Source organism: Cervus canadensis, chromosome 8, assembly GCF_019320065.1.
Source record: "Cervus canadensis isolate Bull #8, Minnesota chromosome 8, ASM1932006v1, whole genome shotgun sequence".
In the NCBI taxonomy this organism is placed as follows: Eukaryota; Metazoa; Chordata; class Mammalia; order Artiodactyla; family Cervidae; genus Cervus; species Cervus canadensis.
The window spans coordinates 87,009,363-87,036,607 of NC_057393.1; the positions used below are offsets into that span (position 1 = coordinate 87,009,363).

General features: G+C 43.0%; 1 protein-coding gene across 1 annotated transcript in view; it reads right to left on the reverse strand.

The window, feature by feature from the left end:
* The window catches only part of MAP3K21 (mitogen-activated protein kinase kinase kinase 21), a 56,263-nt gene that overhangs the window by 23,139 nt on the left and 5,879 nt on the right, over positions 1-27,245 (reverse strand). The window contains exons 2-4 of the mRNA XM_043477084.1: positions 16,291-16,471; positions 9,218-9,366; positions 8,013-8,188 (exon numbers count right to left, since the gene is read on the reverse strand). Coding sequence (XP_043333019.1) covers positions 8,013-8,188; positions 9,218-9,366; positions 16,291-16,471 — 506 coding nt within the window. The remainder of the gene's footprint in view (positions 1-8,012; positions 8,189-9,217; positions 9,367-16,290; positions 16,472-27,245) is intronic.

Sequence of the window (27,245 nt, forward strand, 5' to 3'; positions counted from 1 at the left end):
TAAATCCAAGACCCACAACATACTGTAAATGCTGTATTTCAAAAAGCACTGCACAGAAATCATATAAATATATCAGAAATCATATATATATATATATGTAAAGACACCACTGCAGGATATTGCAAAAATGAACCCAAAGACTAGCAAAGAAATTACTTGTAAGACCTCAACATGGAGAAAGAGCAGACATCCAGTCTTAAAGCATGCTTTTTTAATTTTCTCACCACATATGATAAGAATTGAGCTTCCCTTGTGGTTCAGCTGGTAAAGAATCCGCCTGTGAGACCTGGGTTCAATGCCTGGGTTGGGAAGATCCCCTGGAGAAGGCAAAGGCTACCCACTCCAGTATTCTGGCCAGGAGAATTCCATGGACTGTATAGTCCATGGGGTCACAAAGAGTCAGACACGACTGAGTGACTTTAACTTACGGTAAGAATTAACTCACTGGTTATGCCTCTCTCCTACAATTTCATATATAATTACTAAGTTTAAAGTAATAAGAGTCAGTTATTAATGACATTGCTTCCAAATTTTAAATTCTGTGATGCCAAGTTTTATTTTTCCTCCAAGTCTTTTTCCATTCCCCAAATGTTTTTTACTTTTGCTATTAAGCATCTCATTTTAGAATTCCTGAAAACCATTTGGAGAGGGGTCAAAAAAAATCTTAAGAACATATTAATAATATCACTGATAGTAATCCTTCAAAGAACTGCAAGGGTGCAAAAGTAATGCACTCAGTCATGTTCCAGCTCAGAGCCCCGTTTCCCAAACACCTGGGCTGGGGACAGGGGTAGGGGTGCGGGCAGGGACCCGCCCCGGCTTCAGTCAAAGCCACGCTTTCTTTGTTGCCAGGTGAACACGCACACAGGTCAGCACTTAGGAAGCAGCACGCAGGCCTGAGCCCTCTGGACACCTCGCTCGCGGAAGCCCACAGCACCCCGAGGAGGGGGACGGCATGGCGGTGACACTTTGTGGGGGTGTGGGAGGACGGCAGGACAGTCTCCGTCAGCCAGTGGCAGCGCCCCGACCCCACCAGACAGCCTGGCCCAAGTCCTCGGTCTGCACCACCTTGCTCGACTGCTCGAGAAGCTGGCATTCTGCTAAAGACTTAACATAACACGCGGGCAGGGCCGGTCACGGTTTGGCAGACTCCCGTGTGCACACCCCTGCAGTCCGCCTGAATTCCTCGGGGGCAGGGGCAGAACAGCTGGAGCGGGCTCAACCGCACTCCTGCTCAGCTCCGAGAGCTGGGGAGTTGTTGAGACCCGATCTTCATGCCTGGAGCACTCACCTGAGAGTCCTCCTGCTTCTGACCCCTGAACAACCGGAATATCTCTCTTTACGCCCCCATTCTGCACCCGTTTCTCCTCTCCGCGGCTCCGGGCTTGCAGGCCCCTCGCCTGGGTCCCTGGCCGTCCACCAGGGGGAGCTCTTTAAGACGTGGTGGTGCTCGGTCGCTTCAGTCGTGTCCGACTCTTTGTGACCCCAAGGACTATTGTCTGCCAGGCTCCTCTGCCCATGGGATTCTCCAGCCAAAAATACTAAAGTGGGTTGCCATGCCCTCCTCCAGGGGATCGTCCCGACCCAGGGATCGAACCCACATCTCCCGTGTCTCCCGCACTGCAGACAGATTCTTCACTGCTGAGCTTTTGGGAAAGTCCCTTCCAGACATGGTGCCCTCGGTTGAACGTGACGCTGACGATATGATCTGAACAGACTCAAACAGGATGACTGTTTCTTATTAAGTGAGCTCTAGGTACTTATTAAGGGGATCAGGGTCTAAGTTTGCATTTATCAGTTTTGAATTTTTAAACTCACAAAACACTGAAAAATCTAAGGAAGTCAGTAAATTACCTAGAAGTCTACTATTTGAAAAAATGGCTTACACAAAAGAAAAAAAAAGGATTTTAGCAGCTCACAGATTTCCCTCTAACCTTTATTTTTAATTAGTTAAAATTATGAAATATTTTATATATACTACAACTAGAGAGAACAGCAAATACTCATGCACTTACTATCAATATTTAACAGATGCTAAATTTTTACCATATCTGTTTCAGACCTGTTAAAGTCCTCTGTGCGTCACAGTGAATCCTATCCCCCACCTTCAGACCTGCTGTACTTATGCTGTATCCTTTATATCCTTCCTCTGTCTATACTTTGCCTTTCTGTACATTTGAATAATACTGTTTTATGTGGTCTTATAAATTTATACAATGTGATTATCCTTCTGCAACTGCTTTCTCTGCCCAACATTATATTGTCTGAGATTTAGAAGGCACTAGTGGTAAAGATTCCGCTTGCCAAAGTAGATGCAAGAGACACGAGTCCAATCCCTGGGTCAGAAAGATCCCCTGGAGAAGAGAATGGCAACCCACTCCAGTATTTTTGCCTGGAAAACCCATGGATAGAGGAGCCTGGTGGGCTACAGTCCATGAAATCACAAAGAGCTGGACATGACTGAGCACTCACTCACTACTGTCCATGTTGAAACATACAGCTGGAGTTCATTCATCTAAGTACTGTACAGATTTCTACTGTAAGAATATACAATGGTTTAGGCACTTATTTCCCTATTAATGGATATTGGGGTTGTTTCCAGTTTTTCATTATTACAAACAATACTTAAAAGTGAATAACCTTAATTTCCTTGAGCATACATGTGAGTTTCTTATATATAACCAGAAGTTAAACAGCTGAGGTGTCCTCCACGTAAGATTCAAAATAGGATTCATGGCATTTACACACTTTTAAATTCTCTTTTCACTGAGAAAATATGACAGTTGGAACTTCCCTGGTGGTCCAGTGGTTAAGAATTTGCCTGTCAATGCAGGGGACACAGGGTGGATCCGTGGTGCAGGAAGATGCCACATGCCTCAGGTCAACGAAGCCCCACGCACTGCAACTACTAAGGCTGTCCGTCCCAGAGCCCGCGCCCCACGTCAGGAGAAGCCACCACAACAAGGAGCCCACGCTGCAACCGGAGAGCGGGCCCTGTTCGCCGCAACCAGAGAAGAGCCCGCACACAGCGATGGAGACTCAGCGCGGCCAAATATTTTCTACAATGACAATAATAGTAAGTACTAATATCTCTCAGCTATTAAGATATATATTAGGAACCTGTAAGGAAATTTTACTTAGGTATTTAACATATCTATTGAACGTCTACCACGTGCCAAGTTCTTTGCTCAGTGTTACAGATGAGTGTGACCAAGGATAAAACAGACAGCTCATGAACTTAACGAGTAGGAAAGGCAGACCAAGGACACACGAAGAAGCAGATAATAATAAAGTATGACCCAGTGCGGCTGTGATAAAGAAAGTGTCGGACGCTGTGCCGCTCTACGTGGTGCAAAAGATGAAGGGCAGGGGGCTCTGGGGGCCTGAGGAGGAAGCAGCAGCAACTGTGAGGAGAGGGTAAGCCAGGCCAGGGACAGACAAAGAATATACACAAAGGCCAAAAGGCAGGAGAGCGGCACCAGAGGAAATGGAAGAGTTCAGTCTGGCTGGGGACAAAGGGAGGCTAAATGTGGGAGAACACAGGACGTTATAAGGAAAAGGAGTCGGCCACTGAGGCGAGGTGGTTCTGAGTTGCGTTTTAGAAGTGTCACTGGTGTGCTGAAGGGCTCAGTTAGGGGAGCAAGGCTGGATGCAGGGCACCCAGGTAGGATGCTGCTGCAGGGAGGCAGGTGATGAGTGAGGACCACAGGGGTCAGGGGAGTGAATTACCACTGATGGTCTTTGTCACAGGGGAGGCCACATCTTCAAGACCTTTGAGACTGGGTACCTACGGGAATAATATCTCATTACCACACAAAGGAAGCAGGAGGAGGGAAGGCAGATGGGGAGTGAAAAGGAGGTTCTGACTTCAGTGGTTGACTGGCAAGGGTTACGGGGTAGCACATCAAGCCCCTTTTGAAAACTTGTCAGCGGGATCCAAACCCTTAGCCTGGTGGTCCAGCACTGCTCACGGATATGGGATGCTACATCGCAGGGCTCTCACACTTGTCCCAGCACAGAGCAGACATTCAACACATTTGCTGGGAGGAAATTGTAACATGGAAACTGAGAACAATTTCCCCAAAGACATGCTTTTAAGTTGTATTTTTTTTAAGAGAAAAATTTACTGTTGGGGGAATACCCATGACATATCTTGTATGAATTCCCAATTCAGCCTGGTAATAGCAGAAGTAAGCTACTCACAGACTGAATTTAGTGTCTTGGCCCCATGCACAGTATTATTGTACACTAGCTCAAGAACTGTTATGCATATATATGTGTGTGTATATATATACACACATATATTCAAACCACAACTTTTTTGCTCTTTCCTCTGCACTTAGGTTGGCTATGTGCCTTCAGTATTATGGTCAATGTGAAAGTCTAGTGATGTAATGCTGAGTCATACTACATAAGTCAAGGTAATTTAACATGGGAGAATGACCCAGTTACACTCTAATCCCATATTTTTATGTCAAGCACTGGAACATGCAAATGGACTCTTTATTTAGCAGACCACTATGGTCTATTTAAAAAGAACCCTACTGCTTTAGATAGCTAATGGGAAGCTGAGGTAGTGCGGGGAGCTCAGCCTGGTGCTCTGGGACAACCTAGAGGGTGGGATGGCGTGGGCGGTGGCAGGGAGGTTCAGGAGAGAGGGGATATGTGAATGCCTACGGCTGATTCTTGCCGATGTATGGCAGAAACCAACACAGCTTTGGACAGCAATTATCCTCCAATTCAAAATAAATAAAGAAAAAAGGAGAAGAATTCTATAATTTTAGAATCACAAATATACGGCATATAAAAATGCCTTCCTGGACAATTACATAGCTTTATGAAGTCTATCAATAACTTGCAATGTGGTGTTGCCCAGACATTTATTGTACATTGTTGTTCAGTTGCTAAGTCGTGTCCCACTCTTGGTGACCCCATGGACTGCAGCATGCCAGGCTTCCCCGTCCTTCATTATCTCCTGGAGTTTGCTTAAACTCATATCCATTGAGTCAATAATGCCATCCAACCATCTCATCTTGTTACCCTCTTCTCCTCCTGCCCTTAATCCTTCCTCGCTTCAGGGTCTTGGAAAAGAATAACTGGGTCATTCTTCACATCAGGTGGCTCTTCACATCAGGTGGCTAAAGCATTGGAGCTTCAGCTTCAGCATTAGTCCTTCCAGTGAATACTCAGGATTGGTTTCCTTTAGGATTGACTGGTTTAATCTCCTTGCTGTCCAAGGGACTCTGAAGAGTCTTCTCCAGCACCACAATTTGAAAGCATCAGTTCCTCAGCACTCAGCCTTCTTTGTGGTCCAATTCTCACATTCGTACATAACTACTAGAAAAACCACAGCTTTGATTATATGGACCTTTGTCGGCAAAGTGATGTCTCTGCTTTTTAATACGCTGTCTAGGTTTGTCATAGTTTTTCTTCCAGGGAGCAAGCAACTTTTAATTTCATGCCTGCAGTCACTGCCTGAGGCCTTTTTTGCAGAGCTCTTCTGTGTTTCTTGCCACCTCTTCTTAATACCTTTTGCTTCTGTTAGGTCCATACCATCTCTGTCCTTTACTGTGCCCATCTTTGCATGAAATGTTCCCTTGCTATCTCCAATTTTCTTGAAGAGATCTCTAGTCTTTCCCATTCTACTGTTTTCCTCTATTTCTTTGCATTGTTCACTTAAGAAGCCTTTCTTATCTCTCCTTGCTATTCTCTGGAACTCTGCCTTCAGCTGGGTATATCTTTCTGCTTCTCCTTTGCTTTCACTTCTCTTTTTCTCTCAGCTATTTGTAAGGCCTCCTCAGACAACGACTATTGTCTTCTTGGATTTCTTTTTCTTGGGGATGGTTTTGGTCACTGTATAATGTTATGAACCTCCGTCTATAGTTCTTCAGGCCCTCTGTTTACCAAATCTATTCCCTTGAATCTATTCATCACCTCCACTGTATAATCATAAGGGTTTTGATTTAGGTCATATCTGAATGGTCTAGAGGTTTTTCCCTACTTTTTTCAATTTAAGTCTGAATTTGGCAATAAGGAACTCATGATCTGAGCCATAGTCAGCTCCATGTCTTGTTTTTGCTGACTGTATAGAGCTTCTCCATTTCTGACTGCAAAGAATATAATCAGTTTGATTTTGGAATTGACCATCTGGTGATGTCCATGTGTAGAATCATCTCTTGTATTGTTGGAAGCAGGTTTTTACTATGACCAGTGTGTTCTCTTGGCAAAACTGTTAGCCTTTGCCCTACTTCATTCTACACTCCAAGGCCAGACTTGCCTGTTACTCCAGGTATCTCTTTCCTACTTTTGCATCCCAGCCCCCTGTAATGAAAAGGACATCTTTTTTTATGTTAGCTCTAAAAGCTCTTGTAGGTCTTCATAGAACTGTTCAACTTCAGCTTCTTCAGCATTAGAGATCAGGGCATAGACTTGGATTACTGTGATATTGAATGGTTTGCCTTGGAAACGAACCGATATCATTCTGTCATTTTTGAGACTGCAACCAAGTGCTGCATTTTGGACTCTCCTGTTGACTACAAGGGCTGCTCCATTTCTTTTAAGGGTGGCCCCCTGGTGGCTCAGCTGGTAGAGAATCTGCCTGCAATGCGGGAGACGTGGGTTTGATCCCTGGGTTGTGAAGATCCCCTGGAGAAGGAAATGGCAACCCCACTCCAGTATTCTTGCCTGGAGAATTCCATGGGCAGAGGGGCCTGGTGGGCTACAGTCCATGGGGTTGCAAAGAGTCAGACATGACTGAGTGACTAACATACATATATATATATATGCCTACAGTAGTAGAGATAATGGTTATGTGAATCAAATTCACCCTTTCCTGTCCATTTTAGTTCATTGATTCCTAAGATGTCGATGTCCACTCTTGCCATCTCCTGCTTGACCACGTCCAAATTCCCTTGATTCATGGGCTTAATATTCCAGGTTTCTATGCACAAGAGAAGAATTTAATCTGTTGAACAATTATACACCTCAGACAACCAAGAGAAACTCTGAGTCATCCAAATGCTAAAGTATTAGAAAAATAGCTTTTAAAGAGTAAGTACTGCCACTGAAACACAACACCCCCCAAACCTGCAGGCTTCTGGGGGCTGCTGACAGTCGGGAAGTCACTTCCCCACTCGTCTGCCTTCCTATTAGGTGTGTTTCTGCTCGCCTGCTTTACACTGTGTATGTAGTTAGCATACACACAGCTTCAGCTTAGTTAACGCTCGAGTTTATTATTTTCCTTCTCTTAAAATGCATACACCTAGAGCCTCACTCATCATATTAAAAAGTTCAAAAGTTTTTATACAATTTTCCACTTTCTTCAACAAAGTAATGCTTTAAAGACAAAAGGAGGGGGAAGAAGGGGGAACTAGCATAAAAGAAGTTTTGAAGGACCTTATGGAAAACATGTAGCCCATGTTTAAATTCTGATTTGCGCCAATCAACTGTAAGAAGACATCTTTCAGACAAACTGTGACATCTGAATATGGAATCTTACATGGTATCAAGGAACTACTGTTATTTTTAAAGATAATGATGGCAAGAAAAATGTTTTTAAAATTCTTACCCATCAGAGATGCATTCTGAAGTATTTAAAGGTAAAATGACAAGAGTCTAGGTTTTACTTTAAAATATTCCAGTTTAAAAAAAACATGATGATAGAAAAAGAAATTAACAAAGTGACAATCTTTCGACAATTATTGAAGCTGGTTGATGCACACAAAGGGTTTAGTATGTCATTCTTTCTCCTTTTTAAAGTTTTTTTTAATATTTGAAAATTCCTTTAATAAAATTCCTTTAATAACCTTTAGTAAAAGGTTATTTCTTTTCCAGTTATACCTTTAGAGTACAGTTCTGTTTTGTTTTAACTGGAAGGAAAGAATCAACAAATATTGATGTGTGAAAATATTTTTAAATAATGGTTTAGTGGTTTAGTCTAGTGGTTCTTGCCTCATGTTCTACATAATCTTCATGAGTGTGAGCATGTTATGCAGTTAATATTTATCACTGACCTTTTCCTTTGTTCTCAACTCATCAAACATTTGTTGAATTTCCAGTTTCCAGTCATCTTGCATGGAATGAAAGGACTCTTGAGGCATTTCAGTCATAACTGCCTTTTCAATTTCAGTCAGTTGTTCAAGAATTAAGGCAAAAGATGGTCGAATGTGAGGGTCTTGTTGCCAGCATTCTAAAATAAATAAGAATCATGGTAAGTCCATTTCTCCACATGGTTCAGATTGTCAGCCTGTGTTGACAGGGTCTGTTCAAGATTTTAAACATCAGTTGATAATGATTTTGAAAATTTTATTTTACACCATGCCTGTGTCAGCAGCCTGTGAGATAATTACTATTAGATAAGGCTCTTGTTGTCTGCATGACTTGACATCAGTATACGGATGTGTGCTTCCTCTGCCTTACCAAGAACTCTATCTCGCCTAAGCTGCCCTCATCACGTGACTGACAGTTTCAGAGTTCTAAAAGTCAATCCAAGAAAACCTAGGTCTCTGAAATGTTATAGTCACAAGAGAGGTTCCAAGTAAGGTAACTTACTGCCCACAAAAAGAGTTACCTAACAGTTTTTAAAAAGATAAGACCAAAATAGATAAGGTCATGGCAAAACCATGTCAGCTGAGACTGTAAAGGATTATTGATCATTAGGAAGAATCAAAAATAGCACACATGAAGCCAAATCAATATTGCCTTTGAACTCCACTAGTGTATTTGATGAAAAATTTATTACCATTCAACTGAATTTTGGTATAAATGAGTTATTATTAAACTGGATTGTTTTTAAGTTACTTAGTTCATCAAAACTTAATCTGACATCTGAGATCAAAGACATGATTTGTTTTTCTTAAAACAGCATAATTATTTAAAATCGTTTGAAAATTATAATTACAGAAAGTACCCTTTCGGTTAAAAAAATATGCAGATGTTCTCTGTTTTAGAATATTTGTTGGAGTGCAGCTGCTTCACAAATGTGTGTGAGCTTCTGCTACGTGGCAAAGTAATCAGCTACGTGTGTGCTCGGCTGCTACACAGACACACGCGTCCCCTCATCTCTGGATTTCCTTCCCAGTTAGGTCGCCACAGAGCCCCGAGAGGAGCACCTGTGCTGTATAGTAGGTTCTCATCAGTCACCTGTTTCACGTACAGATGTCCTAATGAGTGACTCCCTTGATCCCACAGACACACAGAGACAGAGACGCCCAAATACCTTTCATGAGCCTGGCAAACGGCTCGGGGCAGGTGGAGGGGATGGGCAGGGTGAGCTTGTTGACCGCCACCCCGTAGGCCACAGCCAGGCCGTCGATGCCACGGTAGGGCACCTCTCCGGTGAGCAGCTCCCACAGCACCACTCCATAGCTGGGAGGGAGAGTTTTCATAAAGTTAGATGGGGTTTTCTTCCTCACGACACAGTCAATGGGAGAAACATATCAGTGCCTTCACCCAGCTCCTAATAATCTTCTCTTCCAGCAAAGCCCACAGCGGCCCTTATCCCAACGTGAGAGGTAGGTTCTTCCACTTAACATTCCAAACATATGCAACTCCTCTCCTTCCAGAAATCCGTTATGCCTTCTTCTGAGGAATTGAAACTACTTAGTGGATAGGAAAGCTTAAAAGCAGTACATGACTGAATTAAACAGTGTCCAGAACCAGGCCTTTTCATACTGTTGAGATGACATATTGGAAAAGACCCTGATGCTGGGAAAGATTCAGGGCAGGAGACGGGGATGACAGAGGATGAGATGGTTGGATGGCATCACCGACTCAATGGACATGGATTTGAGCGAACTTTGGGAGATGGTGAGGACAGGAGGGCCTGGTGTGTTGCAGTTCGTGGGATCGCAAAGAGTCGGACACGAGTGAGCGACTGGAAAACATGAACCAGGCCACACATAAAGAGCAATGTGGTTGCTCTGATGTTTGTCCTTCTGTCTCATTTTTTCCACATCTGAGGATCTTCAGGACACTGAAGATTCCAGCCCTACTGAATCTCATGCTATACAGCACGGACTGAAGTCCAAACATGCTGTTTTAAAGCAGGTTTTTGAAATTGCTTCTCTCTGCCTCTCCCTTTATATTTAGGAGATGTGATGCCTACTAGTGACGGACAAAGGAATCCTGTGAGCCTCCCTGCGCCTGCTGGGAGGACATGACACATCTTTTTTATAACTGAGGAAGGTAAAGTGAAAGGAGAATAAAAAACAAGGAACAGCCGCAGCAGCCAAGCTCTTCAAAGCATCAGCAGATGCGATGCAGGCGTGTGCTGTGCTGTGCCGAGTCACTCGGTCGTGTCTACTCTCTGCGACCCCACGGACTGTGGCCCGCCAGGCTCCTCTGTCCATGGGGATTCTCCAGGCAAGAGTACTGGGATGGGTAGCATATCCCTCCTCCAGGGGATCTTCCCAACCCAGGGATCGTCTCTTGCATTGCAGGTGGATTCTTTACCAGCTGAGTCACTGCTGCTTCAGTTCAAGGGCAAATGAAATTACATACAAGAACCAGCAAACACACAGTAGAAGGATATCGAAATGAATTTTTAAATGAAGCTGAAGGACCAAGTTTCAGTTCACATCCATAGTAGAGACTGTAAGTTGGCCCAGTTCAAGGCAGTACAGGGCAGCATAGAAATAAGCCTTGAACATTATACATATTTATTCTCTTCTACAAAACCAATCAGAACCTCAGTTTCTCTTTGTTGTTGTTGCTTAGTTGCTAAGTCATGTCGGACTTTTTGTGACCTCATGGACTGTAGCCCATCAGGTTCCTCTGTCCATGGGATTTCCCAGGCAAGAATACTGGAGTGGGTTGCCATTTCCCTCTCCAGGGGATCTTCCTGTCCCAGGGCTCAAACCTGCATTTCTTGCATTGGCAGGCAGATTCTTTACCACTGAGCCACCAGGAAAGTCATCTTTTTCAGAATATAAAGTGCATTCAGATTATCTTTTGTTTCATTACATAGAACATCAGTCACTCTTGACACTCACCTGACTTTAAAACACATAAGCATGGGGAGAGGACACAGCTTTGTACCTATGGATAATTCTTGTTGATGTATGACAGAAAACCACAAAATTGAGTACAGCAATTATCCTTCAATTAAAAAATTCAAAAAAATGTTGAAATGCAAAAGAAATTAGCCTATAAGGAAGGAGCATATTTGCTTTAAGCTCTACTAACATAAGGGGCTTCCCTTGTAGCTCAGTCCGTAAGGAATCTGCCTGCAGTGCAGATCAGGGTTCGATTCCTGGGTTAGAAAGATCCCCTGGAGAAGGAAATGGCAACCCACTCCAGTATCCTTGCCTGGAGAATCCCATGGACAGAGGAAACTGGCAGGCTACGGTCCATGGGGTTGTCAGAGTTGGACATGACTTAACGACTAAACCACCACTATTAACATAAGAAGTACAGTGCTATTCACTTTTCTAATCTTTTCAAACTTCATTAACTTTAAGTTAAAAAAAGTTTGAATTTTTTTGTGTTTGTGTGAGTTAAGTTTTATTTTGGGGCATAATGAGGACTATAGCCCAGGAGACTGCATTTCAGATAGCTCTGAAAAACTGCTCCAAAGAGATAGGGGGAAGGCCAGTGTTCAATATGACTCTAGTGAAGTGGGATACTTGCAGGCAAGCATAACATTTTGGCAGAGGCTTGCCAGTTACCAGGAACAGATAAAAGTTTGAAATTTAAAGAAGTAACTTCTCATTTCTTCTGTTTGCTGCTTATATATGATATTTGAGCATAGTTTTAAAGACAGCAGACAGAAGGCAGTAAAATATGCCTAAGCAAAGGCAAAACAGCTCAGAAGCAATAAAAGCCATTTAACTGTGTGTTGGAACTGATTTCTGAGTCTCATTTGATTATCTCCTGATCTTAAGAGATACAGTGATTCACAGCATCACAAATACAAAAAGCCCTCTGTGAAGAAGAGCTGGTCTGCAGAGAGACTCTGGAGCCCTGGTGCAGGTCATCCTGGCCATGACCACTGCCTTTATAGGTCTCTCCACTAGTGCCCACTGGACTCCAGACTACACTGGAAACATTCAGAAAGGGACATAGAAACAACAGAATGTGCCTACTCAAGTGGGGCTCACAGGTCCTCCAGCTGATGTGCTGCTGGCCCAGGAGCAGAGGTGCTTCCGTCTGGAGGGCCTGAGTCCAGGGCCCCTTCTCCACCAGGAGGGGTAAGAGGGCAGCACCGAAAGGCTCCTGGACCTGGAGGCAGCACGCCTGGGGCTGAGCTGCGGGGCTGACTCTCTGCTGACTGTGTCTCCACTCACACGGCCTTGAGCTGACCTTGAATCACTGATGAAGTATTAGGGATATCTGCCCTACCCTCTCAAAGCACTGCTTTACATTTTTTAATAAAAGGAATATACAGTGCAGTACTTCTAGGTTATATAATGTTATAAGTATTAGTAATTAAGTTGTAAACAGGATTTTTCAAAGGCTATCTGCTTAGTTTCTTAAAAATTATCTGTATTATGATGCATTAGCAGAGACACACACTTAATTTCAAGAGTAAGTAAACTTAATTTACAGTTCAATCAACAAAAATCATTTCAGAGCATAAGACCAAAAAATTCTTAGAATAACCGAAAACTGCCTAAATTCAAAGAAGCTTCCTTGCTATTCTCAATAGAAAATAACAATTAAAACAATAACAGCACAACTTTGCCTCTTGGAAGTTTCAGAGAATGAATAATTTAGGATAGGTCATTTTTCCAGAGCAAAGTAATCTGGTAAGAACCAATCTGGAAAAAAAAAAGGGGGGGGTACTATTTCTATGGGACAATTTCTAAAGCATAATGCATATTTTTCTGCTCTCTGAAACTCAGTGGGATATAGCATAAAAAGCCCTCTGCTGAGAACACAGTGGTCTAATGATTAAGGGCTGCGGTGGCAGAAACGTGGCTCTTAAGCCATGGATCAGAGTGTGCTATTCATTAGTTTTACAATTCTGGGGAAATGTCTAAACCTGTCAGTGTGAAACTGGGGTAATCACAGGAGTCACAGTAAAAGTTCAGTGATAATATCTGTCAAAGTTATCTCGTAGAGTAGTAACTGGTAAGGAGGGCAGAGGCAGAGAGGACGATCACTAAATACACTGGTGTACATATATAATACCAGCCCCACAGACCAGGGCGATGCTTCTTGAATGCAATTATTTTTATGGGAATATTACAAAGGAGGTTCTAAAGCAAAGGTCTGTGTAGTTCAGAGGGACAGCCTGCCCTGCCTTCCACATCCTGACACCTAGGACTCTGCTTTAACACATCGGTGCGTTCTGGAGATGCGTGCGGACGTCTGGCTCCACACCAGGTGGCTACAGAGGTCAGTAGGCTCTGGTCTTTTTCATACATTTCATGCTCTTTCGCTCCTGTCACCTACTCTGTTCTCAACTGCTGTTTTTGTTCTTTTTTCTTTTTTACCAGCTTAGCATCCTTCTCCCCTCTTCTGATTAGATGCTTCTACTGAAAATCAGACAACCAAGCTTATATTATACAACTGAGAAAAGAACAGATTTTGAGGGAATTCCTCTCCACGAGTGTCTGGACTTTAAGACCCAGACTGTGACTGATTTTAGAAATTCTTTTTTTCTTACTTCTTGATTCTATGTTTATAGTCAGTGAGGTTGCTATAAAGCATTTATGTAGATTGCACAGCATTTGTATAACTTATAATTACATAGTTTATTTTAAAAGGCACACAATGAGTAAAATGGTTATAGTGTTAAGTAATTATTCAGAATGTAAAATTGATTTATGGTACATTTTATGAGTTTTCAGAGTCTTGAAGTATAATTTCTTAAAACAATCACCTACTTCACTTAAGTATTTTGGCATTATATGTTCAGAAAATTACTGTGATTAAGTCAAGAACAACACATCTAATATTTTATAAAGACACATGTGCTCAGGCTCTATCACCACAGTATAACTCATTAAGTAAGGGGTGAGGCCCAAGCTTTTGTATTTCTCAGAACGGCCCAAAGACGCTATAGAACCCCTGGCACAGGCGATAAATTTCTTAAAAGTCGTAAGTATAACAATTAAGTTAGAAGGCCTTATTTATACACTGCTGGTAGGAATGAGGATTGGTGGAAAACAGTCTGGCAGTTCCTCAAATGATTAACTATAAAATTACCCTGTGACCCAGCAATTTCACTCCTATCCAAGAGAAGGAAAACTCATGTCTTCACAAGAACTTTTTCACAGATGCCCATAGCAGCATTATTCAGATTTCGTCAATAAGTTGAAACAGCCCCAATGCCATCAACTGGTAAATGGACAAGAAAATGTGGTATTATCCGTCCAATGGAATATTATTCAACAATAGATAAGAATGAAGTTCTGACACATTCTATGACATGAACCTTGAAAATACGCCAACTGAAAAGCCACTCAGAGGACCGCATATTACATAATTCCATTTATACAAAATGTCCAGAATAAGCAAATCTAAAGATACAAAACATAGATTCATGATTGCCTTGGGCTGGGAGGGATGAGGTTTTGAGGGAGATGGCTACCTTTAATAGGATTTCTTTAATGGATTATGAAAATGTTCTAAATTGTGGTGATGAAGGTGCACAACTCTATTAATATGCTAAAAGCCATGAAATTGCACAGTTTAAACTGGCGAATTCAATAGTTTGTATGATGTGTGAATTATATCTCAATAAAGCTGTTAAAACAACAACAATTAAAAAAAAACCCTGGAGTTTTAATATTAGTCACACAGCATTTTATGAGCCTTAAGTGAAGACCAGTAAGCTCCTGGTGCATTTTAAGTATAAACAGAGTTGTTCTGTTGCTCTCTGTGTTGTTCTGGCATGGATGGTGTCTTCACTCCCTAAGGAGACAGTTGAATGGAAAATTCAGATAACCTGGGATCCCACTTTGGTCCAGCTCTCCATTCCCAAACCAGAAGCTTTAATCTTTAGATGATTCAATCTATAAAATGAAGGAGCTGATCTAAATTTTTTCTTCAAACTCCTTCCACGCTAACATTCTGTGTGTGAGTCATGAGGAATCAAAATGTTGCTTAAAGTGAGATTTATGTTTATTTACCGACAGGTCTTACAAAATGACATTACTGTTGACTCAAACTATAACCAGTTTTAATCAAACCTCAGATTTAATAAGATTCTCCTATCAAATGGAAGTCCTAGAACAATCAAAATCTCAAGTTACCCATTCCAGCATGATTATAACTAACGTGATCAAAACCACAAAACCTTCAAAAAGCCCCAAACAGATCTTCCTCAACTTCCAATGAGGTCACATCTGGATAACTCCATAGTAAGCTGAAAATACACTGAATACACCTAACATCACAGAAGGCTAGCCCGTGCATGCTGCGTTCTCACTGCAGTCCTGTCCGACCCTCTGCAACCCCATGGACTGTACCCACCAGGCTCCTCTATCCATGGGACTCTCCAGGCAAGAACACTGCAGTGGGTTGCCGTGCCCTCCTCCTCCAGGAGATCTTCCTAACCTGGGGATCAAACCCACATCTCTTCTGTCTCCTGCACTGGCAAGCGGGTTCTTTACCACCGGCACCACCTGGGAAGACCAAGCTTAGCCTAGTCTTTCTAAAAGTGCTCAGAACACTTACATCAACCTAGAGTTGGGCAAAATCATCTAACGCAAAGCCTAAAGCTGGTCTTGTGTTGACTACCTCGTGTAGTTGATTGCATCCGATACCAAAACTGAAAAGCAGGGTGGTTATCTGGGTCCAGAATGGTTGTAAGTGTATTATTGGTTGTTTCCCCCGCTGATGGTGGGGCTGACTGGGAGCTGTAGCTCACTGCCTTTGCCTGGCCTCACAAGAGAGGACTGGCCCATGTGTCACTAGCCTGGGAAAGATAAAAAAAAAATCCCAAGTACAGTTTTTAGAGAGTGCATACCACTTTTGCACCATTGTAAAGTCAAAAAAGTTGTTAAACGGAATGACCACAAACTGGGGACCATCTTTACTATCCATTATGCTCAGAATGATTCAATACTTTGGGACTCACATGGCAAAGAATTTGCCTGTAATGCAGAAGACCCAGGTTCGCTCTCTGGGTCGGGAAGATCCCCTGGAGAAGGAAATGGCAACCCACTACAGTATTCTTGTCTGGAGAATCCCATGGACAGAGGAGCCTGGCGGGCTACAGTCCACGGGGTCACAAAAAGTTGGACACGACTGAGCAACTAACACCTGGGACTCATTTAATGGAAGTGCAGCAACCAGTTTCCGCTAACATCTGCAAGAGCAAAATGCATGATGCTTACTCACCTCCAGATGTCGCTTCCCTTGGAAAACAAGGAAGACTTGATGACTTCTGGGGCCATCCAGGCATAGGTGCCCGCTGCGCTCATCCTGGTGGTCCTGTGCCATTCTCTCGCCAAGCCAAAGTCTGTGATCTTCAGTGTCTTGTTGCAGATGTCATCATACTCTATCTTCTCGAGGAGCAAAACTAAGGGAAAAACAAAGGGAGAGTGTTCGCTTATTTTTATAATTTTTCAGTGGCTTTTAAAATACAGTCTTCACTGCAGTTAGCAGTGAAGAGAACAAACCTGCATTTTACCATTTTATCTTATTAATACATCATGCTTTTCATAGCCTTTAGTGGGTCATTTGTGCCTGAAGTTACAAGTTTAAAAAAATCCAGACACAACACAGCTTAACATCTTTATGAGAAAGTAAATGATTTCTAGGGGCTGGAAACATTTAACTGAGATATCACAGGGAGAATCAGAAGTCTGTGAAAGTTTATGTGACAGGAAAATAATACATGGTTTTCTTCCAAGAACTTAGGTCCTGATCTAAAAATGTAGTCTTTTCTACTGAATGTATCAGAGTATTGCAAGTAGACAGCATATTACCATAAATCATTATTATCAAAGATTATCTTAAGTTTGCCAAATGTGAATAGACATGCTCACCCATTAAGTTATTTTATGAGATCGGATTGCTTTACCCAGAGATCAGAATACAGCAAAAAGTAAAACTTTCTAAGAAACATTATCCAGATGCTGGCTCCCCAGCCCCCTGACAAAACGCAGAGTTACAAGAGCAGCTTCCAGGAGCTGAGCTGAGGTCAGGGCTGCCCTGAGCTCTCACGTGTGTGCGTGTGTGCTAAGTCTTTTCAGTCGTGTCCGTCTGCCACACTCAGGTAGCAGAAGCTAAAACAACCCTGCTTCCCATCACTGCCCAGCTGCACCCCCAGCCCCGCCCTTCCCAGAGCCTTGGGTTCCTCTCTCCCCTGATTTCTCTGCCTATAACCAAGCAGAAATGCCCCACTATTTTCCATGAGGATCTGATGTAGCTGCATATCCACGCGACTCCTTCCCATTTGCTACAAAAGGGATGGTTTAAACCTACTGTGTTTTCTAACTTATCCCCTTGCTCCTTCCTTAAAACCCTCCTTCTAGCCTGCAGCTCAGTTATTCCAGCTCAACCTAATGCCCCACAGACATGAAATTAAAAAAGACGCTTGCTCCTTGGAAGAAAAGCTCCGACCAACCGAGACAGCGTATTAAAAAACAGAGACATTACTTTGCCAACAAAGGTCCATCTAGTCAAGGTTATGGTTTTTCCAGTGGTCATGTATAGATGTGAGAGTTGGACTATAAAGAAAGCTAAGCACTGAAGAATTGATGCTTTTGATCTGTGGTGTTGGAGAAGACTCTTGAGAGTCCCTTGAACTGCAAGGAGATTCAATCAGTCCATCCTAAAGGAAATCAGTCCTGAATATTCATTGAAAGGACTGAGGCTGAAGCAGAAACTCCAATCTTTGGCAACCTGATGCAAAGAACAGACTCATTGGTAAAGACCCTGATGCTGGGAAAGATTGAAGGCAGGAGGAGAAGGGGACGACAGAGGATGAGATGGCTGGATGGCATCACCGACTCAATGGACATGAGTTTAAGTAAATCTTGGGAGTTTGGGATGGACAGGGAGGCCTGGCGTGCTGCAGTCTATGGGGTCGCAAAGAGTCAGACACAACTGAGCAACTGAACTGAACTGAATGCCCTGAAGATGCCACTCCCCCACTACCCTGCCACCATCTCACACCAAATTACAGTCCTTCTCTTTTTTATCTTTTTAAGCCTCTCATGAATAAACTACCGATACATGTCACAACTGGGACGACTCTCAAAACCACCACACTAACAGAAGGAAGCCCCACATGAAAGGTTTCATACAATGATCTTGTATGACATCCTGGAAGCGGGACAGAAATCAGACCAGCAGCTCTGAGGCTGAAGGGAAAGGTCTGAGGGCAGCACTTCATGGGAGAGTTTTTCCAAGGTGTGCAAATTCTCTCTCTTGGTGGTGGTGGTCACAGGATTATATGTATCTGTCAAAACTCATCAAAGTGAACCCTCAGAGGGTGAGTTTTACTCTATGTAAATTATATCCCAATAACCTGCATTTTAAAACATTCCATGAGTCCCCATAACTCAGGGATAATGTCCACACTCTGAAACCTGGGCAATCACAGCCCCTAGATTCACAGAGCAAGCTACATTCAAACCATGCCCGGTTCCTCTACGGATAAGCTTCCTCTGCTCCAGCCAGGCTGGCTGCTCCTCCAGCCCAAGCAGTATCTGCTCAGTGACATCTTCCAGATACCCCAAGTCAGGAAGCATCACGTCCTCCACACTCACGTGACCTCTGTGTTTTGGTGACAGCTCTGCGAGGCGCCACGTACCGCTGTGTTTGCACTTACTTGATGCCTCCACTACTGTGAGCGCTGAGACAGTAAGTGTGACACAGTGAGTGTGTGAGTGAGGGAGAGAGTGTGTGTGGTGGGCATGGCAGGAGAGCAGAAAGACGGTAAGAAACGTGTACATTCGTGCTCACCCGCATGGAACCACTCTGTGGTGTCTGATTCAGCACAGGTGCATGGTGTTTACAGGTGAAATGAACAAAACATGCCCATTCTCATGTTTATCCTTTGCCCAGGCCAGTTCCCATCTAACAGAAATAATAACCAGTCCATAAGAGTCATTGGTAACTGTCAATATTCACTATATTCCCTGTACTTTACAGGCGTTATTTCATTTAATCCTCACAAAAATCGCAAGAGATAGGTCTTCACGATCAGAAGATAATTAGTACTGAAAAAAAAGTGAGCAACACAGTGAATCCAATCAAACAGTAACCCAAATTTCAGAGTTAATAGAGTATATGTCTGTGTGTGTGTAGGGGGAGTTATTATTCAGGTTTCACCTTGAAAAATAACATGAAAAAGTCTATTTTAATCTTTTTTGCCAGTTTTTCTAAATGTCCTATGGACATCTAATAACAACATATGAGATGCAAAATTTTAAATATATTTGTGCAGGATACAAGATTAATATAATTAAATATATTAATCTATTATATTTAAATTATTAATGACATCATTCAAGATGCTCCTATTCTTATTTTTTCTGCACTTGATAAAATATTCTCAGAGAAATGTTAATATGTCTCACTATGATTATGTATTTTGTTCTTTTCCCTTATATTTCTTCTGATTTTTGTTTTATGTATCTTTCTTTGTTATTAGGTGTCTAATGATTTATGATGTCCATCTTCTTTATAAACTGCACCTTTTATCATTAAAAATATTCACCTTTGTTTCATTTAAAAATGAATAAATTAACTGAAGTTTTTTTGAAAAGCCTTTTATTCTTTAACAACACTTTTGTTTAAACAACTAGGCACTAACTCTTAAAAGGACAAAAATGAACAAGCATGGGAGATTTCTTAAAATAAATTATCCAAACAAAACTGGAAAAGAGCATAAGACATTCTTCATGTTTGATCTGTGGAAAAGGGGAAGCACTTTCCCAAATGTTATAGAAATAATCAGCGTTGATGGAGCACATTCTGTCCGGTACACTTAACGGGTATTTTAATCAGATAACCCCCACCAAAGTGCTATAGGTGGATATTATTTATCACCTGTACTTGCTAGATAAGGAAACTGAGACACAGAGATGCTGAGTAATCCGTCCAAGGTCACGGAGCTAAGGAGCAATGCCGTTCAAGGTTCAGGCTGTCTGACCCCTGGGTCCATGGTCCTAACTACGGCCAGCATTGCTCAGTTGACAGCGGTTATAAATTTTTCACAACCGCTTTCTCGATCCCTTGGAAATCTGCTTGTATTCAGGAGCCCGCTGTCGTCCTTTCTGATTTCCTGCCATTGGATAATTACCACGTGATCTCAGAGCAGCCCCGAGGCATCACGACAGAAGCATGCGTGCAGGGCAGACTGCTCGGTTTGGACTCTGCCTCTGATTGCTGTCTGTCACGGGAATTATGATAATGTGAACGTCATGGGGTTGTAGGGAGGAACAAATGAAGACACACAGTGCTCAGAACCATGTCTGAAACACAGTAAGCGTTTCGTAAGGATTACACATACATGTATCCACATATACCCGTGATCAATGGGTTTGAAAGCATTTTTAGCAAATCTTCAATATCACTTTCATGGATGTCAGGAAATCCTATCACTTTGCAAGGCTTGAAATTTCACTTTGTAATGTATTCACATTTGTGTCATCAATTTAGACAGTCACTGAAGTCACAGAGTTAATGCAACATGAGCTAGCTGAAGGGGGACTGATTATACAAGTTGCCAATTCTGAATAAATACTGTTGCATGTAATGTTCCCTCCCCTAGAACTTCTAACTAATATGCAGAGAGCAAGGACCCCCTTCCATCCCCCCAACACCACCTAAGGCAGTACCTCATACACCAAACACTCAATAGAATAGTTTTCATTAATGATAACTATTAATATCACCAGTTATAATAAGAAAATTATCTCCCACTAACTAATCCTCTTCTATGTCGAGTTGTCTCCGTTTCATATCTCATTGGACCTTCATGCCATTCTGTGACAGTCTGGAATTTACAGTTTCCAGGTCATAGTTAGAAATGTAACCCAGATCATACGGTACCATACGGGGCCAGGCTTCAGATCCCATCTGAAGAGCATGCATCTGAATGACCGGGCACAAAGTGGGCACACCAAATTCTGGGCCACAGAAACAGACAATTCTTGCTAGCAACCCAGTCTTCCTTGTTACTAATAATGCTACCAGTTACAAAAAGGGAACAGAATAATCAGAAATTTCACTTTGTTAATTTTTGAATTTTCCTTTCTTCCATGTCAACTTAAGGTATATTTATTTCTCAGTGCTAATTCCGCATAAATATCAAGAAAAAAATCAATATTTGATCCTTTAAAATCCTGTATACTTGAACCACAGAAACAAAAAATAGGTAATTAGCCACAGAGACTTCCCTGTGGCTCAAACAGTAAGGAATCTGCCTGCGATGCAGGAGACTGGGGTTTGATCCCTGGGTTGGGAAGTTCCTCTGGAGAAGGGAATGGCAATATGCTCCAGTATTCTTGCCTGGAGAATTCCATGGAGAGAGAAACCTGGCGGGCTATAGTCCGTGGGGTCGCAAAGAGTCGGACATGACTGAGCGGCCAACACACACACACACAAAGCTACTTTATCAGCTGTATGATGTTTTCCCCCTCATAATATACACTACTTTCACTTTTAAATGATGATATCCTTACACCATACAAGACTCTACATTAATGGTCGAGTTGGCTGGCAGTTCTATATAACTGTGTTTTCCAAGACATTTTCACATATTTTATCTCCTCCTTCTGATAAACTTCCAAACAGGAAGGCATGAGGATGCCTTGATTAAAATGGGCCTTATAACCAATCCACATCCTCAGGCCCCAAGTAATGCCTGACAGCCCTTAGAAGCAAAAAACCTCAGAAAGGCAACTCTAAAATAAAGGCAGAACTACCAGTGAGAAGTAAACACTCAATATTTAAAGAGGATTGCATTTCTAAAGCAATGCCATGGCAGAATGCACTATTAGCAGCCACTGCATTGGCAGCTTTGAAACACCTGCTCCCACCTGGAGCCCGAGGTTTCCACAGAAGCTTTGAACTAACAGAAAACAAGTTAAAATAACACTCTGAATGTCAAACGTTTAGAGTTCCATGAAAGGCCCATTGTTCTGGATTCTATTTCAGAAGTGTTCAGCAGAATTCTTCAAATTCCTTATCTTTTGGGCAAAATGACCGAAACCAAAAATAGCCAGTGTCCCGACAGGTAACGTGACCGGGCACCTGGCCAGGTTTCAGCGGAGGGCAGGCTGCGGTGCTTCCGCTTCCTGCCCACTGCCAGGAAGAGGACCCCAAGGAACAACCATGCATGAAGCGGGCACATCAATTTCTGGGCCACAGAAAGTAGTCAATTCTTGCTAGCAACCCAGCGACGAATGTTGAAGCCCCTTTTTATGCGACTTCAGTAAAGATTTTTGACCCCTGTTAGCCCCATTCTTGAACAATCAGCCTTTACAACCTGTGTTTTGTCTACTTATTCAACCATGAGGCACTTGATTTTTTCCAGCTCCTTTGAAGTTTCACTTTGGTATTTTCTGAATTATAGTATATAATGTATATATTTTTCAAAGCAATTACAATGTATCCATTCTATTTCCTCACCATTTATGGGAGTGCCAGTCCAAATTCCATCTGAGTCAAATAGGTTCATTTCAATTAACCTTTAACTAGGACTATGTTATAAAAAAAAAAAAGTCTGTAAGAAAGAAATCAATTGAGGAAAGCACCAATGTGAAAGAATATATTAACAAAACACCACCTCTCAGCCTAAGACAGTAATGTTACTCTGTGAATTTCAAGTCTGAAAACAATCAGCCATTCATTTCCAGGGGAAAAAATGATAACTTTCTAAGTTTACCAAATAGCGCTGAACTTTCTCACGTTTCTTCCATCCATTCCCACACCTGTAGTACTTATTCACTCACCAGTCTCTGGAGGCCTTCATGTTGGTCTTCAAGTCCCTCCTCAATCTCATCTCTATGTCTTTTCAGCTCTTCCTGGACTTTCCAAAAGGAATCCTACACCCTAAAATTTCCGTACATTAACGGCCACTTCTAAAAAACATGACATTACATTAGCGTCTCCTTGCTCCTGGTGCCAGCCGTGTGGACTGCCTCCCCCTTGCACCCTCCACAAAACCACGCCTGGCCTCCACTTCCCATGGAGGCAGCCCAGCTCCAGCCCTGGATTCTCGCTGCAGCACCTACTGTGAGACGGCCATCAGGTCCCACTGGCCTTTGGCATCTCAATTTCCCCTTCTAGTAATAAACCAAAAAACCAAAAATGAACAGCTTTGCCACTCTCTCCCTGCTCCCATATTACGAAAGTTTAGTTTAGTTGCTCAGTCGTGGACGACTCTTTGCGACCCCATGCACTGTAGCCTACCAGGCTCCTCCATCCATGGGATTTTCCAGGCAAGAGTACTGGAGTGGGTTGCCATTTCCTTCTCCAGAGGATCTTCCTGACCCAGGGATTGAACCTGAGTCTCCCACATTGTAGGCAGACACTGTACCAGCTAAGCCATCAGGGAAGTCCTTATTATACGAGCCTGTAAATACCATGTCCCCCTGGGTGCCTTCCCTCAGGACGTCATAGATGTTCTCTGCATTTCTAAGGCACTTAAGCTGTGCCACTCCCATTACACTTATCTCACTTGCTGGTCTCATCTCTAATTAAATTATAAGCACCTGGAGGAGAGAATGTGCACCTAACTCATTGTATTCATTTATTTCTACTGCACAGCAACTACCATTTCTATATACTCAATAAACAGTTGCTAAATGAGTGACTACTATAAGGGGAAGAAGGAGCAGGAAGAAGATGAACCTTTTCATGTTAAGGCAGCTGCTGAGTATGGATAACCAATGCACCTGTTCCTCCTAAAACAGCACAGACTGCTTTAGAAATGATGATAGCAAAGTAGTTATTTGGATATTGACCCATCAGCTGCAACTGACGCGGTTGATCGTTCTCCCTTGAACCCTGTTCTTCTCTGGCCCCCAAGTGTCACAACACTCGCACACTCTGTCACTTTCATTCCTTTACCAGCTGCTCCTTTTCCTGGTTCCTCCCTCTCTGCAGGGCCTCTAATCCCTGGTGACCTCCAGGGCTCAGCCCTCAGACCCCTGGTCTTTCCTCTTGGCACTCAGTCCCCAGACAATGTCAGCCACTCTCAGGGCTTCACATGCCACGGACGTGTTGCTGACTCCCAAGTGATCACTTCCACCCTAGTTCCTCGAGGGTTCTCAAAACTGCAGACAGTGTGACCTGCCGCAATGTCACTCAGAGCCCAGGCCTTGGTTCAAAAACTTTCCAGGGGCCAACCCCTCTCTCCCGGGTGCCCCATGATTCCCTTCCAGGCCTCTCCTGTCACAGCAGGCTCCTGCTCTGGGGAGAGATTTCTGTTTTTCAACCAGAGCTTGTTTCTCCAGGTGATCCGCTTTCCTACTTCTTCAGGTTTTGCTTCCTTTTCTGGATGGCCTTTCTTAACCACACGCTAATCTTTAGCTGCTCACTCCAAGATTTCAACCTTCCTTTACAACTTTTAGTTTTTCTACTAAGCACTGGGCTTCCTAGGTGGCGTTAATGGTAAAGAACCCATCTGCCAATGCAGGAGACTAAGAGTGGGTTTGATCCCAGGGTCAGGAAGATTCCCTGGAGGAGGGCACGGCCACCCACTCCGGTACTCTTGCCTGGAGAATCCCGTGGACAGGGGAGCCTGGCGGGCTACAGTCCACTGGGCTGCAAAGACTGAAGTGACCTGGTACTCCTGCACTAAGCATTGCCACCCTCCACCATACTACATCTTTCACCATTTACCCTCTAATGCCCACACTGCCCACTGGCATGTAACTTCCATGAGGGGAAGCACTTGCTCTCTACTTTGCTCACCACTGACTACCCAGAGCCAGAAGCATCCCTGGCATGCAGTGCAGCCACTAAATGGTGTGATGAATGAGTCAGCCCACTATATACAAGGAGAGAGACCGCTGCAAGTTCCGGACACGTGAGCAGCTAAATCGTGACTTCACATGGCTCTTACCACCACAGACACACACAATATTCAGTTTCAGTGAGAAAACTTCTTACATTTCATTGTGTGTGAAACAGCAGCTCGCTCTATCGGCTGAACATTTTCCGTATTTTGTCAAGGTACGGAACAAAGAAAACTCATGAGGGAGGAATCTGCCACAATATCCTACATGAATAAGTTAGTAAACAGAAAGTAATATAGTTGATATTATGTGAGTCAATATTTGCAAACAACCTGAAACAAAGTAACTCTTGAAAGTCAATTAAGCCAACAATAACTCAAATCTCCTATATGTAGTCAAGACACTCTTCCCAAATGGCATGTGATTCGCTCTTTTTCAAAAAGCATAAAAAACGTCCCAGTAATGAATTCTGCTGCTGCGCTTAGTTGCTGTCGTGTCCGACTCTCTGTGACCCCATGGACTACAGCCCACCAGAGACCTCTGTCCATGGGATTCTCCAGGCAAGAACACTGGAGTGGGTTGCCAAGCCCTCCTCCAGAGGATCTTCCCAACCCTGGGATCAAACCCAGGTCTCCCGCATTGCAGGTAGATTCTTTACCGTCTGAACCACCAGGGAAGTCCAATGAACTCTGCAGTGAAACAGTTAAAACAGCAATTGAATACTTCATGCCTTCTCCCTGACCCTCAACTTATCAGCCCAAGTTACAAGCAGACTTGCACAGTGTGCGGAGGGCAGCATTCCTGCAGGGAACAGAGCGCGGGACTGTTTCCTTGTATAGCTGGCTGGCCTGGACCAAGGGAGGCAATGAAATGATGAAGACTCTTACCCCCAACTAAAATGAATAAACGCGTGATAACATGGCACTATATTCTGCAGAAATAACAATGTCCTTGGGTTATAAAGAACTGTGGAAAGCTTTCAGGTATCAAAGAGTGCACACACAAGCAAGTTAGGAACTATTTAAAGCACTCAAAGTGTTTCTAAATCATACACAGAAATAAGTATAGTCACCAGCTTACACTTAGATTGCAGCTTACAGTTTATTAAGTACTCTGACATATACAGAAGTCTGGGAACTACATCCTGTGGTCCAAACTGGAGAGCTGAATAGTTGCAACAGGAACTACAGGGCCTGCAGAGCTAACACATTTACTATCTGGACCTACAGAGGAAAGTGTGCTGACCGCAGGAGTACACTCTCTCAGTGATCCTCACACTACCCTGTTCAGAAAGTTTCAGTCCATGAGCCCACTGCTTGTGAGAAGTGGAGTCAGAGCTAACTAAATCCTTGCTGCTTTGGGGTCAGTTGTACAAATATAAGTTTTAGGCTCCAAAATAAAGCCATCACAGTTCTCCCAGCCTCCCCAGGAACCCTTCCTTCTGCCCCCTAAAATTCCTTCATCAAGGTATTTCTACCTTGTGGGAGCCCCTCAAGTACCACAGAGAGTTTGGGAAGTCACACTGAAATTCGAAGTTAAAATCATCAGCCTGACATAGTAAATCTGGTCATTATTTTCTAACACTGGTGAGTCAGAGGGAGAAAGTGCCCTATATCAGCTGACTAAATAAATAAGGATTATAAAAATTAGGTTCTGGCCATAGATGATAAACAATTTATGCCAAACTGATGTCTAAGTATTTTATTTTTTATTCCTGACCCACTAATAATAGTGGGTATTGATAGATATAGTCATAAAGCAAATTACCCTAAGGTTATATACTTTTCTTTGTAGATGTTTGTCAGAGCTCTTTCCTCCTCAAAACTGTCCATGGCTTGCTTTTGCCATTAGACAGTCCACAACTCTTGGCGTGGCATTCAAGGCCAGGCTAACTGGCCACAAGCTAAACACCAGTCTCCTTCTCAACAAAAGCCACTGTCTACTTTTCATTCTAGCCATACCTGACTCCTAACTGTTCACTAAAAAAACATCTGCTTTCATGTAGAATGTACCCAATTGCCTATGAAGGATTGAAAAAAAAAAAAAAACTAGATTTTTCCCCTACAGGTTCCTCTCCATCTCCAAGACAGGAATTCAGTAGACAGTATCAGAAATCAAGACTTTCAGGCTCAGTGAGGTTATATAACTTGCCCAAGGTCACACAGCTCGTAGAGGACACCAATATTCAAACCCAGGTCTGACCTCAAAGCCAAGGCTCCTGCTGGTACTGCACAGTTCTAGAACAGTCCAACCCTCACATGCCAGTGCGGGAAAGCGGGACTTGCAGATGGCCTTCTGAAATGATGGAGGAGATCTCCTATCTCTGCTTTCTTTCCCATGCTTTGATACACTTGACAACGACTACAAAACGAT